Source organism: Anabas testudineus, chromosome 21 (assembly GCF_900324465.2).
Source record: "Anabas testudineus chromosome 21, fAnaTes1.2, whole genome shotgun sequence".
NCBI classification, from domain to species: Eukaryota; Metazoa; Chordata; class Actinopteri; order Anabantiformes; family Anabantidae; genus Anabas; species Anabas testudineus.
The window spans coordinates 7,332,920-7,349,563 of record NC_046629.1 but is presented as its reverse complement, the minus strand read 5'-3'; the positions used below and the strand labels follow the sequence as shown (position 1 = coordinate 7,349,563).

The 16,644-nt window shown below is 39.0% G+C and overlaps 1 protein-coding gene across 1 annotated transcript in view; it reads left to right on the top strand.

Moving 5' to 3' along the window:
- The window catches only part of znf385b (zinc finger protein 385B), a 35,788-nt gene extending 21,383 nt beyond the window's left edge, over positions 1–14,405 (top strand). Inside the window, 8 exon segments of the mRNA XM_026376488.1 lie at positions 8,475–8,602; positions 8,687–8,797; positions 9,777–9,930; positions 10,043–10,441; positions 10,594–10,778; positions 10,873–10,968; positions 11,254–11,391; positions 11,393–14,405. Coding sequence (XP_026232273.1) covers positions 8,475–8,602; positions 8,687–8,797; positions 9,777–9,930; positions 10,043–10,441; positions 10,594–10,778; positions 10,873–10,968; positions 11,254–11,391; positions 11,393–11,794 — 1,613 coding nt within the window. The 3' untranslated portion in view covers positions 11,795–14,405.
- Positions 14,406–16,644: the final 2,239 nt, after the last annotated feature.

Genomic DNA, 16,644 nt, shown 5'->3' with positions numbered 1-16,644 from the left:
CCACTCTGGGGAGCCACCGTCTCCTAAGATTTTTAAATAAGCTTGGGGAAGATGGTGCAGCTTATCTTTAGAGGTGTTAGTTCTTGCCACCAGCAAACAGAAACATCCGATATCACACTATTTATTTTTAATGTATTAACTGTGAACCAGCTGTTTCCCTCCACACACACACACACACACACTTTTCTTTGTGTAACAGGAGATGATGTGAACCAACAACTGCTCTGATCTTTTTGCACAAACACACCCGTTGGTCTTTCAATAGAATAGATTCAACAGATAATCTTAACCTTATTCTAACCCTAAAAAACAAAAAACTAGTCTCAATCCTTAGGCAGCACTTTCAAGATGCGAGAACAAACCAAACATGTCTCCACTTCCAGGGTGTAAAACTTAAACTGGTCCTCACAAAGACATCCATACGGGGATACACACACAGAAAGCAGTGACTGCAGCAGGGTAATTTAATCTTTAATCCTCCAATATAATCTGTAAGTAGTGTGTGCGGTCGTCTTTTTTTTTTATCTCTCTCTCTCATCCTCGGGGATAGAGTTTCTTCTCCCTGGAGGAAATGGCAGCAGGGGATTAAGCAGTAACACACACAGAAACACACACCTGACGCTGAGGTTCCAGGAGCTCAGATAGCGATGACACATGCCAGTCTTGCTCCAGTCACCTGATACAGTCTCTGTGGTGCACACAGTGAGGAGTGGTGGATGTGTTTGGCTGTGAGTCTTTGGTTTGTAAAAAAAAAAAAAAAAAAGACGGGACCAGAGTAACGAAACGGACGGAGAGAAAATAGAGTAGATCACAGTAGAGTACAGTAGAATGGAGTGAACAGGAGGGTCAGTTAAGGAGATGAAGAAAGTCTGAATCGAGAAAAAGGAATAAAAGGTAGGAACCTTTAATTAAAAATCCTCTTCCTCATCATCTGCCTTCATCACCTCCCGCTGTCTGTTTCACTTTAACTGCATCCAATCCGATCAGTTTACAGCCCGATTCACAGCACCAGATGTTTCTATTTTCTCTACTGCTTTGGACAATAATACGATGAAGTTGTAATAACGGTCAGAATGATGATACGCTGCTGTTTATAAGACAGCAACAACTGCATTTCAGAGGAGAGGAGAAATAATTTGATAACACAGGGAGAATACTGTTTGTTGACAATTAATGTAAATGACAAGTTGTAAATATGTAGATACTGAACTTATGAGCAAAATGTCAGAGACGTCTTACAGTTCAACAGTTTTGTGACTACGGCGTTATTAAACTTTTTTAAGGTTGGGATTAGACTCTCAATCCTTAACGGAGACATGTTTTTAAGCTTAAAACACAACATCAGTCTCTCTCGACCCTTAACCAAAGTGTTTTTACTGTCTAAACTAGACTGTGCATGTGACTCTGGAGTCTAATTGAAGTTCTAATTATGCTCTGACTTAAACATCATAATTAAATTAATTATGTTTAATTACTAATTTAATTATTACGTTTGCTGCAAATATAGAATTGTGTTTTCGGTTTTGTGACACAGCAAGATCATTTTTAGGATAAGAGGGTTGGGGACGTGCACGCACTGTGTAGAGGGAAGAACTTCAAGTGTGAAGGATGTAAATTATACATGACAACATGCACATGAGTTTTGCCAAAGTTCTCACTCATTACATGATGCACCAGTCCAGAAAGATTTATTCTTATAGACATTTGTTTTGACTCTTTTCATAATAAGAATTTGATCTATTCAGTTCTGTGTCATTTGAAAAGTCCACAAGAGCCATGAGATTATTTTGTTCAATTTCCATTCATGTTTGTGGGGCTCAGCTGGAGAACATGCATCTATTCCAAAACTCCATGGGACCAAAAATGCACAAACATGAGGAACATCTGGGTCTGATTAAGTGTTGCTGATTGGAGTAATCCTCACAAAGAAACCCATTTATCACAAAAACAAACAAACTACACTGTGAAGGTGTAGGAACTGTGCAAGAAAGGCTGACAATCATTGTGAAATCAAAAATACGTTAAGGCTTATTTTCACATTCAGCTGTACTCTTATAAATCTTGTGACTAGTTGTGTGTCAGGGCTGTCTTGTGATCTGGTATCCAGCTCTTAATACATCCATTAGATGTATGCCTCTTGCAGATTTGGACAGGTGACAACATTTATGTTACACATAAGCTATAAAGGTTGAATTGGTTTTAAGGGGTAAATACTGTGTAAAGGAAACAAAACTGTAGTTAACAACCTTGTTCTAAACAATAAGGCAGGTACAGCTACACAGTATATTACAAAGTGTGTTGCTATGTGCTAATGTTTTCTATTATGTTCTTACATGCAGCTGAGTTTTGTGTTTCATCAGATTTTCAGAGTTTTTCTGTTCTTCTTTTCATTTTGTTTCCTTTTCTCAAAGGAAACTCAAACTAACTTGCAGCTGATTGTGGCAGGTGTCATTCTGTTGCCTTTCATAGCAGATTCACGCTGTGCAACACAAAGTGTGTTCAGCAACATACACAATGTTTAACTCTTTAGCTGTTACATGTTGTGTAAGTGTTGCATTAGTTATCTTTCTCTCTTACTGCAAACATGTTGGTGTAACATGAAGCACCACACTCTTCATGCTCATTTACTAATTAAGGTGTACACATGTCACCTGTCTCTTTTATCAAACTAAACCCACACACATACACAGATTATGAAAGATTATGATAATTTAGCTGTAACCAGTGATCATTTTCATTATTTGTCACTTATTTTATCAATTAATTAATTAATTATTTAACCATTGTGTCTGCAAAACAGTGTGAAAAATGCCAGTAGTACAATAGAAGCATAACATTCTCATATTTCAGAAACTGGAACCAGATTTTACAATTGAAATAATTAATTATTTTCACCTAATCAATTAACTGACCAATTGTTGCAGTTCCACAGTGATAACCATCTGCAACTAAATAATATATAAAAGTGCATCGATTTGTCCGTGCACTTCTCCACACCCTCAATCATATCAAGTAAATTGTCTACCAAACAGCATTCTTCCAGTTTTGGCAACTTACTGAAACGCTGTGCACAACCTAACCAGCTGGATTTAATCACTAGGTATCCAAGTGATTAAATACCAGCCATATTTCTTAGCAACTACACCCACTGGTTAGAATATGGAGGTGGCTTGTTAGAGATGACACAGAGCTTTGCAGATCAGATCAGTTTCAGTTCAGTCTGACAGTACAGCAGATCTCTGCGTGAGATCTGTCTTCATAAGTCTTCATCATATGAGCTTCCAAACATTGTGAGTGTGAGAGAGGTGTGAATGCCAGAGACGACCTTGACTGCAGCCAAAACATAAATCTGACCACTGCAAAGGAAACTGGACAGACCAGCAGGAATCTGGATGCCCCCCTTACGACGGGATATGATTAAAATTATGGATATTTTTTTTCTTAGCAGCTGCTGATGCAGCAAATGCTGCACCTGAACATGAACTTTGATGTAGAACTGTGAAATGATCTGGGTATACAATGATCTAATGAGTGTACAGACCCTTCTCCTTTGCCTGTTAGCTTTGTTGTACCTGACAAACTACACCTTTATTCACCTTCATCCTTAAAGATGATGGACAAGTCTCAAGTGTCTAATGCTTCTAGTGTAATAGTGCGTTTACACCATGTCCTACTATAACTATAGTAGGACTATATGCTATAACAGACCATCTTTGAAACTTTGCTGGATTCTTGGAACCCAAAGACAAATATGGAAGCTGAAAATACAGAAAGTCTACCAACTGAGAAAAGCAAGATAAGCAACATAAACTTTATTAATCCCAGAAGGAAAAAGTCAGGTAGTCTTTTACATAGAAAGATAATGAAAGTGGTAATTAATCATCTGCTGGGTGTTGTAAAGCCTGATGAATGATGCACTTAGGTGAGTCGTCCATTGCAGCTACTTCTCTGGTGCATCAGGATGTCGTGTAGGGGCTGGTCGATGTATCTATGTAGTATAGTCTGTCTTTTTCTCTGTGTGTTTCTCAACCACAGCCTCTAGTGAGTCCAACCTCATTCTGACTCATTGTCCAGCCGCCTCGCATCCTTCTGCTTTATGCTGCCTCCCCAGCAAACTGCAGCATAAAACAGCAAACTTCTGAGGTTTAGTAAAACATTTGTAGCATCCTCCTGCAGATGTCTAATGACCTAAGCCACCTTAGGAGGAAAAGACATCTCTGCCCTTTTAGATATTGTGTGAAGTGACCTGTCGAACTTATTGTCCAGATGCACACACACATTTGTAGCCTGGCACCACTTCAATGTCTGCACCACAAATACTGACTGTAAAGTGCTTTGAGTTGCCTGTTTGCATGAAAGGTGCTATATACTGTAAATAAACATACCTTACCTTAAATATCATATATCCAAAAATAAAGAACTGCATAAACTTAACATTTAGTCAACTGTAACTGTCACTTATGTCACAGTCCCCTCAATAATACCTGTGCTGTCCCTTTTAAATATAATAACATGTTTACATCCTACCTCCCAATGTGACATGCACATTTTGCTAATACTGCATGTTGTATTAGGGGAACAGTAACACTGATACATTAATATTAGTTTTGGGACAGGCCTGCTCTAAACACTTGGTTTAAACTAGTTGGTATCAGTTCCTGTAATAAACCTTTTTTAATAGTCAGTTCTACTCTTCAACCTTTCAGCAGTCCAGCAATTTATTTTTCTCATTTCATTTACAGCCTACACAAGAAAAACAAGTTATTAATGAATTGTGAATAAACTTTCAACTAAGAGTTGGTACAGGTACAACAGCCATTAACTTATATTTTAATCAATCACCAAACGCCTGAAATAAAACTGTCTGACTCGTTACTTCTTCGTTGGCCTGTTTTCATAGTCGTTCCAAAACTTTCCATGCGAGTGCAGTAGCAGCTGTGTATCATTATTTATAGCAGCTTCTTAGAACAGCAACTCTTACTGTAAGAGAGACGAGTTACTCTGTGTGTGAGTGTGAATCTGTCTTGTAACCAGATCTCAGAGGACAGAAGGACAGAATTAAGACGACTCTGTCACCACTCTGTTAATCAAACACACACTGAAATCTATCCCCAGTTCATACGGATCACAAAGGAAACAAGAGCTCAACACGATGGAGTATATAACAGTTTTATTGTATAAAATATCACAAATAAAGTTTGTCTGCATGCTTCACAAATTGAAGCATGCAGACAAAATTGGATATTTGAGTGTGGTGTTGATAGACACTGACAAAAAAGAGGTGAGACAGTTTGAAAGACAGGTTTGTAAAAACCTGAGAGGTCCTTGAGAAGGCTCAAATAGTCCTTTAGGATTCTCTTGGGGTACATGATGTGGTTGAACAGATTTTATGAGTCCCTTTCCCTTGGTTTATCCTTCACCGAGAAAACTTTAAGGGTCTTTAAGCACAACCTGATATTGTCTTGGGTGGTTTCAATGGGCTTTGGGGAAACCATCATTTAAAGGACAATGCAATTTTACTTCCAATCATTGCATTTACCATATAGTCTAATGGATCTCTTCAAAATGTAAAAATAACACGCTGATCAACATCAAGTGCTCCACATTGCGCCACAGGCGATCCTTTCTGCCTGTGGCCATCAAACTTTACAACTCCTCCCTCCACTGTAAGAGAGAGGGGAGCTGACTGTCATCAGAATCATTATTTATGTCATATATTTGTTGTCATTCCACCCTGGACTATTATTATTGACCTATATTCAGCAGTCTTTAAATATTCTGTGCATATATTGAGTTTATTGCAGTGATGTTATTCCGTATTTGTGGTGGTGTGGATCTTTTCTGATTGTGGTTCCTTTTCTTTCTGTCTAATTTGAGAGCAACTGTAACAAGGCAAAACTCCCTCTGGGATTAATAGAGTTTTTTAATCTTTTGAATCTTGAAGATGCTTGTGAAACAGTTTATTTAAGGGAATCTTGCAGAGATATTTTTCATGCACATGTGTTTGCTGACAGTAGTAGTTAGATGTTAACTGGAAGAACAGATATAAACTCCAAGGCGAACAAAGCTCTTAACACCTGCTGACAGGTTGCACCACTGTCATCAGAAACTGATGACTGGTCAGAAAAACGAATAACTCGATCTCAAAGGCTCATGTCCTCCATTCCTCTCTCACTGCAACAAAGAGATATTTAAAGGTAATGAGAAGCACCCAGGGTTCTGGATTGGTGTGGCTTTAATCTCAAGTTTCTGGGAATGCATTTTGTTGTGGTGCCGTGAATGACTACCCTCATGCTGACGAAAGTTGAGACCTCTATCAGATCTGATGAGGGCACAAAAATAGAGAGCTTCACAGCCAAGTGTGAAGGCAACAGCGGCGATGGCTATGCAAGCATGTATCTCCAATCATGTGTCTGTGTGTTTTAGGAATTCGTGACGTGCTTTCACATGTTCAGCGGGGTCCTGTGTTGTTTGCATTGTCCTTCAGGGAGTTCAGGGGTCTTTTAAAGTTATTCAAATGGCCTTTAAAGTGGTGTCACGTGTCTTTCAGGATGGTGAGGGTCCTATGGTGCAAAATACAACATAAAGGAGAGACTTCAACCTTCTGAGTGGACAGGAAAGCTGAGCAACTAATCTCAAACCACTGCTCTTACACCTTAATGATGTTTAAGTTCTTCTGAACAGTCACAGCCAGTTAATTAAGTACATTTTAGTTAATGAGCAAACTGCAGTCTAAACAGTCTGAATGTGTTCAGATGTTTTCTATTTGATACAAGCGGGCAAACAAATTGACTCTGGGAACTGCTGCCAACCACTAAATACTGCCAATACTAACTGTGACATAGTTGGCTGACTAATCATTTTCTGCTTCACAGTGAGAATAAATACCTTTTTTATTTTCTTAGTAATGACAGTCTGCAGGAATTCAGATTTGTTTTACTAACATTACATCTCCACGGGGAAGCGAAGCTTTCATTTTGGCAGGTCGAACAAGCTGACACATTACACCATCTTTAAAAATAGACGTGAATCTGTATTTAGTGTTCTAAATAATCTTCCAGCTAATAATGGCTAATCCAGATACTGATATGAGCTGTTGTGTGTCCAGCTACATGTGTTTGATCACAGTGCTATGTTGTATCATGTTATTTCGAACTTAATAATGACCTGTAGTGATAAATACAGACATTGACTCACAGCTTTGCTCTATGAACTCTGAGACCACACAGCTATCCCACATTTGGAGAACATACATACAGATGTCTGTATAAACTCTTAAATCTCTCAATACAGGTTGTTAAAATCAACATTAAAAACTCATAGGAATCTGCTGTTATTATTGGTTTGGTCTTATTTTGTTGACAAAATCAAGGGTATATCTCAAGGGCATGCAGATTTGCCCTTTTTAACATCAGAAAGATCAGACACTACCTCTCGGACTATACAACACACCTCATTGAACAGGCTCTAGTCATATCTTGTCTTACTGACGGGGTTACCAGGATGCACAACAAACAAATGTAAATGTATTATGTTTTTCATTGTAGCTTTCTTTGATGAAATGAACACAGACAAAAAAGATGGACAAAGCCAATAAGACCAAAACTTCTCCTTCTGCTCCTGTGTCAAGGTTTACCTTAAACAGCCTGATGCAGCCTGCGTACATGTAATTTAAGAGATAAATGAGAGTTAAGACCCACGCACAGAGCAGCTCCTACTGGCCCTGTAGCCACTGGACACATGGCATCATTATGCGCAGCTCCTCTCTGTATTACTGCCTCTTTCCGGTTCCAGCAGCTGCAGCTCCATATGCACATCATCTGCTCAGGTTTGCAGATTGAATGATGATGATGATGATGATGATGATGAATTACCTCCATCTGTTATCACTCAGCAATATATTTGTTGAGCTTCAAGCTTAGGACAAGCTCTAGACATATTTATTGACCAGTTGATATTAATACAAATGATTATTAGTCCAATGGTTTACATGCTGTTAGATGATTGACTGTGTCATGTTTCGGGGATTTTCTATGCACCATTGCTCATTTTGTGTGTGAATTAGGTGTCACATCAGTCATTTAGTAAGGAGCATCTGCAGAACCACTCAACACGTCAATTTCAGCTTCCTCTCCCTCTCACGTCCCTCCTGTAGTGGTCGACCTGCTCTGGGACAAAAAACAGTAACCTGAATTTCTCACTGAGCTTTCTAGATGACATTAATCGCTAGACACAGTGACATCTCTCTTTCACAGTCATTAGACTTTTATAAAATCATCTGCTAAATGAACGTATTTTAATGAAATGTGGCTAAAATAATGACACCAATGTAAATAAACTGGTGGCAAAATGGTTGCAGAGTCACCGTCAACATTTCCACTGACGCTCAGCAGCTAAACACCACTCAGATCAATAACAGTCATCAGTGCAGTTATTGGAAATCAATGTCAAATTCTGTTTTTCTCTGTTTACAGGAAGTGGGTGTGGTGCAGCGTTGCCGGGACTGATAGGTGCCACTGGTGCCTCAGTGATGATGAAACCGTTCCTTCCCTTTCCTGTTGAGACGACGTCGCCAGTTGGACTTTTCCCAAACTTCAACACGGTGTGTGTGTGTGTGTGTGTGTGTGTGTGTGTGTGTGTGTGTGTGTGTGTGTGTAGCCTCTGACTTCTGTTGTGTGTCCTGCAGATGGACCCGGTGCAGAAGGCCGTCATCAACCACACCTTTGGCGTCACCATGGTACCCAAGAAGAAGCAGGTCATCTCCTGTACTGTCTGCCAACTTCGGTTCAACTCTGATGTAAGTATTTATGTGTTCATAGACATTTGCTGTTTTGCGATTTACCCACATTCATCTGCTGCAGATTTAAAGGAATAATCTGGAATCTGGAAATTCTTTTGTTTGCTGTCTTCTGTAAGAAGATGAAATCGGTTTATCTCTGCACATCATGTACAGACAAGGTAGTACTGGACAGACTCAAGGATTGTCAATTCAATCAATTCACTAAACAAAACTAACAATAATATATTTAAAAAGGAAGAAAAAAGTCAGAGCCTGACAAACATATTCTCTTCTGGCTCTAGAGAAGACAGAGAACAAGTTTTCAAGGTTCAAAGTATGTGTCTGCTCTTTTAAGATACTCCTTGGTTGCTTGTTACCTAACAAGCCAACGTGTTTGTAATATCAGCTCTCTAGCTCATTAGCAGCTAAAATATGTGGTTTCTGAATTGGGAAGTCAATTAAAACAGTTGTGAACAGTCAAAATACAGTAGCAGGCTCTAAAATTAACATTTTTCTTGCTGTCTCATAGTCTGTCCACAACATCTTCTGTTGTTTTTATCAGTTTTGATACTTGAAATGTGCAGAATCTATCCTCTGTAGCAGCAACCGGTTTTTCCTAAGCTAGATTAAATACACCTCGGATGATTGGTGGTGAGTGTAGTGAAAGAGGAGAGCATTAATTCAGTCTAATAAGCTGTGTACGAGTTGAGTCATGGAGCTTCCAGACAGTCACACGAGGACACTGTAAAGGTTTGTACTGACGCACCGTTACTGACACTGTGTGGTGACACCTAACACAAACAGTTTTTACAGCGCAGATATCATCTGTTTACAGTTTGCTTTAACTGTTCATCACTGTTCAGGTCCACACATTTCTCCATCTAACGGAAAAATGTTTCTGTAACGTCACAGTGTTCAAATTAAATGCAGGACTTCAGGTCTCTGTGTCCAGGTGGAGAAATATAACATGTCTTCGCTCTGTGTGTCTCTTGCTTAGTCTCAGGCCGAGGCTCATTACAGAGGCAGTCGACACGCTAAGAAGCTCAAGTCTCAGGAGAACAAGGCCAAAGCCAAGCTGTCAATCACTGGAGAGACCGAAGGGAGCATCTCTAGCCCCACGTGTCCCGCCCCTCATATGACAGCTAACACAGGTTGAGTTCATGTATTAATGCCACTGATCTGAATACTAGTGTTCATAACGATCGATTTTAACAATTCTTCCTTCTTCTTTTTTTGTCTACAACCTACCTCTCCTCCTTCCAGAACTCTTATCCAGTCTCAACGAGTCCTCCTCCCTTCTTAAACCCTTCCTCCTCTCTTCCTCCCCACATCTCTCCTCCTCATCCCCCTCCTCTAGCAGAGCAGGCAGTGAGCCTCCTCCGTCTAGTCCACCTTCTGCTCTCCCCGCCCCAGGCCTCTCCTCCTCTTCTGCCTCCTCCTCCTCTCCTGCTTCTTCTTCTTCCTCTTCTTCTTCTTCCAAAACCTCTCCACCTCCAGCACCTGTGAACTCCTCTTCATCCCCTACTCCTCTTTCCCAGGCCTCCTCCCAGGAAGCTCCTCTGTCACTGGAGTCAGAGGAGGAGAAGGCGAAGAAGCTGCTGTACTGCTCTCTGTGTAAAGTGGCCGTCAACTCTTTATCACAGCTGGAGGCTCATAATGCAGGTGAGGAGGAAACATACTATATTTTCATGACGTGGTTTTGGGGTTGAGAGCAGAAACTGTTGTTGCTACAAGCTAGGATTAATCAAATGAAGAGCACAAACAATAATTAAACATGGATATTGTGAAAATGGTTGGTTTCCGTGTGGTTTCAGGTTCGAAGCACAAGACGATGTTGGAGGCTCGGAGTGGCGCAGGGCCCATCAAAGCCTACCCTCGACCCGGAGCCAAGTTAAAGAACGGCAGCGGCTCCAGTTTAAAGGGCTCCGGCCTGCAGAACAAAACTTTCCACTGCCAGATCTGTGACGTCCACGTTAACTCTGAGATCCAGCTCAAACAGGTAGAAACGCACAGCAGCCACATGCGCATAGCTTTGTCACTTTTTTTGTGTTGTCATTGTGTTGTTGTTGTTGTTGTTGTTGTTGTTGTTGCAGCACATCTCCAGCAGGAGGCACAAAGACCGAGTGGCAGGAAAACCCACCAAACCCAAATACAGTCCTTACAACAAACAGCAGCACAGCGCACTGACGGTTAGTCTCTCTCTACCACTCTCTCTCTTTTACATGCAAATAAACTTTATTTGTATCATAATTAGGTTCAGAACAGTGCAGAAGATATTTAACACACTACAAAACAAATCATTAACTGGGTTTTTCTTTCCTTGTCTCTTTGCCTGTGTTACTCCCCTAATCTTTCATCCTCTCATTCCATTTCCTTATGTTGTCTCCTTGTTTACTCTCCTCTCCTCTCCTCTCCTCTCCTCTCCTCTCCTCTCCTCTCCTCTCCTCTCCTCTCCTCTCCTCTCCTCTCCACAGAAGGAGTTGGTGAAGCCCTCCCTCTCTCCCTCCTTCCTCCCCTCTCCCTTCTCTCCTTCTCCCTCCTCCCTGACCTCATCCATCTCTCTCTCTCCCCCCACTCTCTCCTCATCTCCACTCCTCACTCCCACCTCCTCACCCCTCACCCCTACCATCTCTCTGCATCCTCGGCCTTCAGCCTCCTCGTCCCTCTTCGCTGCCTCCTTCCTGCGTCCGGCTCCTGGACCAATCAGAACGAGCCAGGGATCGATTCTCTTCACGCCCTACTGATGGCAGCAGTGGTTCTGAGGAGTTGAACCGACAACTTTTGACCAAGGCCAGAAGAGTCCAGGAGAGACATCATCTCTGCCATCATGGCTGTAGTGATTCACACCTGCAACCTTCTCACCTGACTGAAGCTTCAAAGAGAGACATTATAGGTCAGAACCTCCTGGATGTTCACACATCTGAACCACAACAGAACCAGAGGCTGAGAGAGGATCTCTTATATAACAGAAAAACCAATGCAATCATGGAAAAATCATGGAAAAATGACTATTGATCCTGGAAATGTCTTAATTTTAACATTTTAGTTTGATGAAATGAAAAGAATCAGAAACAGGAGTCATCAGGAACTGGAATCAAAAAGCAGAGTCTAATGTCAACGATACATGAACCTGACGAACTGGTGCCAGCACTTTGATGTATTTCAGCTTTTAGACTGTCGAGATCAGAACAGATCGGATTATGTCAGATCCTCAATATGTGGAGGAGGTTGATTTTCTCCGAGCGAAGTAGCACTGAGCACAGAAGCTCTTCCTCCCCCTGCTGGAGGAACTAACCAGCACAAACAAGATGTCAGAAAACTCAGCAGACGTCCTCCGCGATGAACAAACACTGCAGCCGTCTTCATGTCACATTAACACTGAACTGTGGTGTTGCAGATCGTCCTCCCCAGACGTTCGTGTCTGACTCTTTCCTAGTATACAGCATGTTGATGAAGGCGGGTGGATTCCTAAACTTTGTTTGTGTCAACAAATCCTCTATAGCCCTTTACCAAGATGAAATAAACTAGAATAATCTGTTCCAGGCCTAAAAAATTCTGTTTTGGACTTTTAAGTAACATAAAATCCAGTTTTAGCACGTGTCCCAGTAAAAACCCCCAAACAATAATAGTAAAACAATAATGCTGAACAGAAAGTCATGTCAGGTGGATTCAGGACTTCCTGTTGCTGCTGTATGTTTGGAAACGCAAGAACACAAACTCCTCGTCCTCCTCACATCTGATTAGTTACAGACTATTTCCTGGTTTTACAGTGAAAAGGAGTAAGTGTCCTCCTTTCGGATGCTAAATAAGACCACAACCTTCTGGAGTTAAAACGTTTTAACTTTTATCACAAACAGGAACTTTTCCTTTAATAAGCTCACACACTTTCTGTGATCAAATCAGACTATCAACATTTCTCTGGTTGCTTTTTCTGTGCTCTGATAATTTATTTTTTAGTGTATGTTGTAAATATTTAACAAAAGCTTTTCCACACCTTTTAAAACAACTGCATGGTCTAAAATAATTTTCTATCATCGTTTAGATTAAGAGGCAGATATCCACAGATCTGAATGAAACACATTAAACCCAGGAGAGAAAGTTATAAAAATAATAGTTAAAACCTAATTCTCCAGATTAAAAAAAGAGAAAAAGAAAGAAAAGCTGCAATTTAGTTGTAATTATTTATTTTAAGTGAAGAAATTAAATACCAGTAGGTTATATCTGTATCTCATATTCATTATTTCATTCATTACATATTATTCATATTCTTTTCTCTGCCATCGTACAAACAACTGAATCAATGATGCTCAACATCTTAACGTTCTGGGATTTTTTCCTAAATATTTCACATTTTCTGAACTTCATCCAGACATATTTTAAAATTTTTTACCACAATATTCATGAAACTGACCCAGTGGATAGGTTCAAATTTTATTTACAGCCAGTTTGAACAAGAGGAACAATTTCCCTAACTGATAATTCCTAAAATAAACAGATGGACATGTGAATGTTGTATTACAATAAACATGTGAAAAGAATGAAACATAAAAACAGCTGCTGTTTTTTTAAAAACACAAAATAATATCTATAATTTAATTAGAACGACACAAGACACAACAATTTTCAACTTTATTTTTTTATGTGTCAAATACAAAATACAGCATTTATCAATGTACATGTATACAAAATGTTTTTAAGCTATAATAATAAATAACTATTATTTAATATGTGTTAAGCTAAGAGGTTATTTCCTTGTCAAAGTAAGTGGTTCTTGAAAACATTAAAGATCAATGTGTGAGCTGGACACTACAGCCACAAGACTGAATCATAAATATCATAAATACTAATATTATAATCTGAATTACTTCTCATTAAATTTCCAAACAGGGTTTATAAATCACATTTTCTATGATTTCTAGTGGTGTTTTCTCGTCTGTCTTCCTGCCTCCTCCTGAATAACTTGAAACATCTCAGTCTTCCACTAAAGAACAAACAAGTTTAAAGACATTGTGTGTGTGTGTGTGTGTGTGTGTGTGTGTGTGTGTGTTTATTATCTATGCAGCGTTCGGTGCAGTAACTTCCTGTAACTCATCAACATGCACCTGTAAAAGACAAAGTGTCAGAATCGTGTTGATGTTTAACCTCCTCACTCTAAAGATGTCATCATGATGCAATAATGTTCAGATGAGCTGCTGCTTTTCTATTCATCCTGCTTCCATATCAGCAATACTGAGACCCGAGAGTCGTGATGGGGCCGAGTTGCAATACTGAAATTAAAAAACGCAGGTCTGCACTTTTTTTTAAATGATGCTTTCTAGTTCAAATGTTAGAAACTTGTTATTTCTGTTCAAACTGCTGTGATGCTTTTGTGTGTGTGAGAGAGACTCTTTACCATCTGGTTGATTCATTTTGCTTTCAAAATAAAAGCTCATTTTATATTAACTCAGATGCAAACAGCGAATGAATAAAAGTGGAGCAATATGTTGGTGAAGTGTGTAATAGTCACACCTCTGCCAAACCCTCGTATCCCCTAAAGTGGGTAGTTAGGTGCGTCCAACCTGGTGCAGGTGTGAATTGGGCTTCATCTTTCCGGGGATGGATGAAAGGGCAGCATGATAAATAGAAGACAGGTTGTGTCTGAGGCCTCCGCCTCTCTAAAACCACTTGTCTTCTTTGTCCAATATGTGAACATCATTGTCCTTGAATGAGTGTCCTTTGTCCTTTAGATGAAGGACATGTTTAAAGGAGCAGTTCACACAAACTGCACAAAGAGAAACAAAGAGCTGTATTAACACATCTGATGTATTCAATGAGTACAAAACCTAGAATTTAGTGTAGTGTAGTTTATTGAGAATGATGTCTGGGCCAGCAGGTATGAATTTTTAATTTATGTTTTATGTAACTTGAAATTACATAAAACTATATAAAAAGTTAAACTAGAGCGAGTTTCTAATATCTGTTTTTATTTTGGATCCAACCTTTTTATGTCTCCTTATTTTTATCTGCAAACGCTGAGAGCATGAAGGTTTGTGAGTGAAGTGGCGACTCTTTTCTGATGATCTATCTGATTGCACAAGAATAGAATCCCAACTTTAAATATTTATAATTTTTTTTTTTATTATTGATATACTATGCTGTGCATTTAATTTTCAGGTTATAGAAGATAATATTTAAAAGATTAATTAGGATACCTTAAAATATTCATGTTTATGTTGAGGAAACTCGCAGCCACCATTATTTTTTTAATGCATTTTGTAAGAATGTGAAAGTTAAATTTAATTAGTGAATTTCAAACTCAGATTTGATAAACTGTATTCATCCAAGTTTTACACATTTTACATTCAGCCTCCTGAGACTTTAGGGAAAAAACTAAACAATCTTATTATCAGTCTGAATTATCAGATCAGCATGAATTGATAAAGATGAATTGCTAAAGTTGAATCATTAAGATGTTGATAAAACAATTAAAACAGAGATATCGTATAACAGCAGCGTTAGGTGTATTAAAAAGTGAAACGTCGTGCTCCAGAGAACTTGCGTCCAGTTCTTTATGTACAGTATTTATTCTCTGAGCTTGGTTTTTTTTTACGATCGTGCTCATTTTTATGGTGCAAATATGCAAACTTGTCCGATGAGATTATGTAATGGTTGTCTCTTTATTTTATTTATGTTACTTTGTTTTATTTGTTTTCAATAAAAACTGCTGAACATCCTCGACCAGTGCTGGATTCTTCTTAATATAGAGTTTAGTTAATTGGACTCCTTAATGGAAAGAGGCTCCTCAGGGGCACATTTAACATCCACACAGTAACGTTTCCACTAAACTACACTGCTAAGCTGCACAAATGATCCACAGAGTGGACGCTGTTAGGAGCCGGCTCACTTTCCTCCTTCTTTCTCTTCTAGTAATTCAAAGTTGGAAATTTGTGTTTCTAAAATGAACTGAAAAGGGTTCATTTATGCCTGCACCAGTCCAACACAGGACAGTGGACGGTCTTTTGCTTTGTTTTGTTTTTGATGGTGTTGCACAACATCGAACATCAGATTAAACATTTATTCAAGCTGCACGCTCCAGGAAGCTCAAAGTGAGTTTTTTTGCTTGTTTTGGTGGTTCACCAACAGTGTTATTGTGTAGCTTCACCTGCAGCAAAAGACCAACACTGGGTCAGTCTGAACTGGAAGCTCTGAACTGGTTTGACATTTGACTGTGTCCTCTGTAAATCCTGCTCTTTGATAATTAATGATCACACCAGTTAGACGTGGTTTCAGGTCTGTGACATACAGTTCTCACCTGTCATGTACCAGCAAGGAAAATGTTAACAATGCTGCTAAACTCATGGATTAGGGATGTACTGCAGCAGAAAATGTGTATTCAATTCAGTTCTCTGGGAAAAGCTTCAAATTGCTTTGATAGTGAAACCAGGTCGATAATCTTTATTTTAACTTGACACATATTTAATTTTTCTTAACTGTAATTTTTCCAAAATCGACTTGAAATTTTTAATATATTGAAAAAAAGAAATGATAGTTATTGAGTAAATTCATTTTCTTATTATAAAAATAATTTGCAACACACTAAAGTGTTAAATATGAATGTTCTGAATTCTAAATGCACAATACAACATGCAAATGTTATATTAATAATAGGAAATAGAAATGAATAATGGTTTCAAATATGAAACAATCTCACATTTTATTTTTCTCACATTTTATTTTAAATTTGTTTTTATCCAGCAGTGTCACCAGGATGTTTCTTCATTTAGTAACCGTTTTGTTCCAATAATTTACCTCTGAGATTAAGTGTGCTTCTGTTAGTATTTGCAATAAAAACATGGACTTTTGAGATGAGGTGGATGATAGGGGAA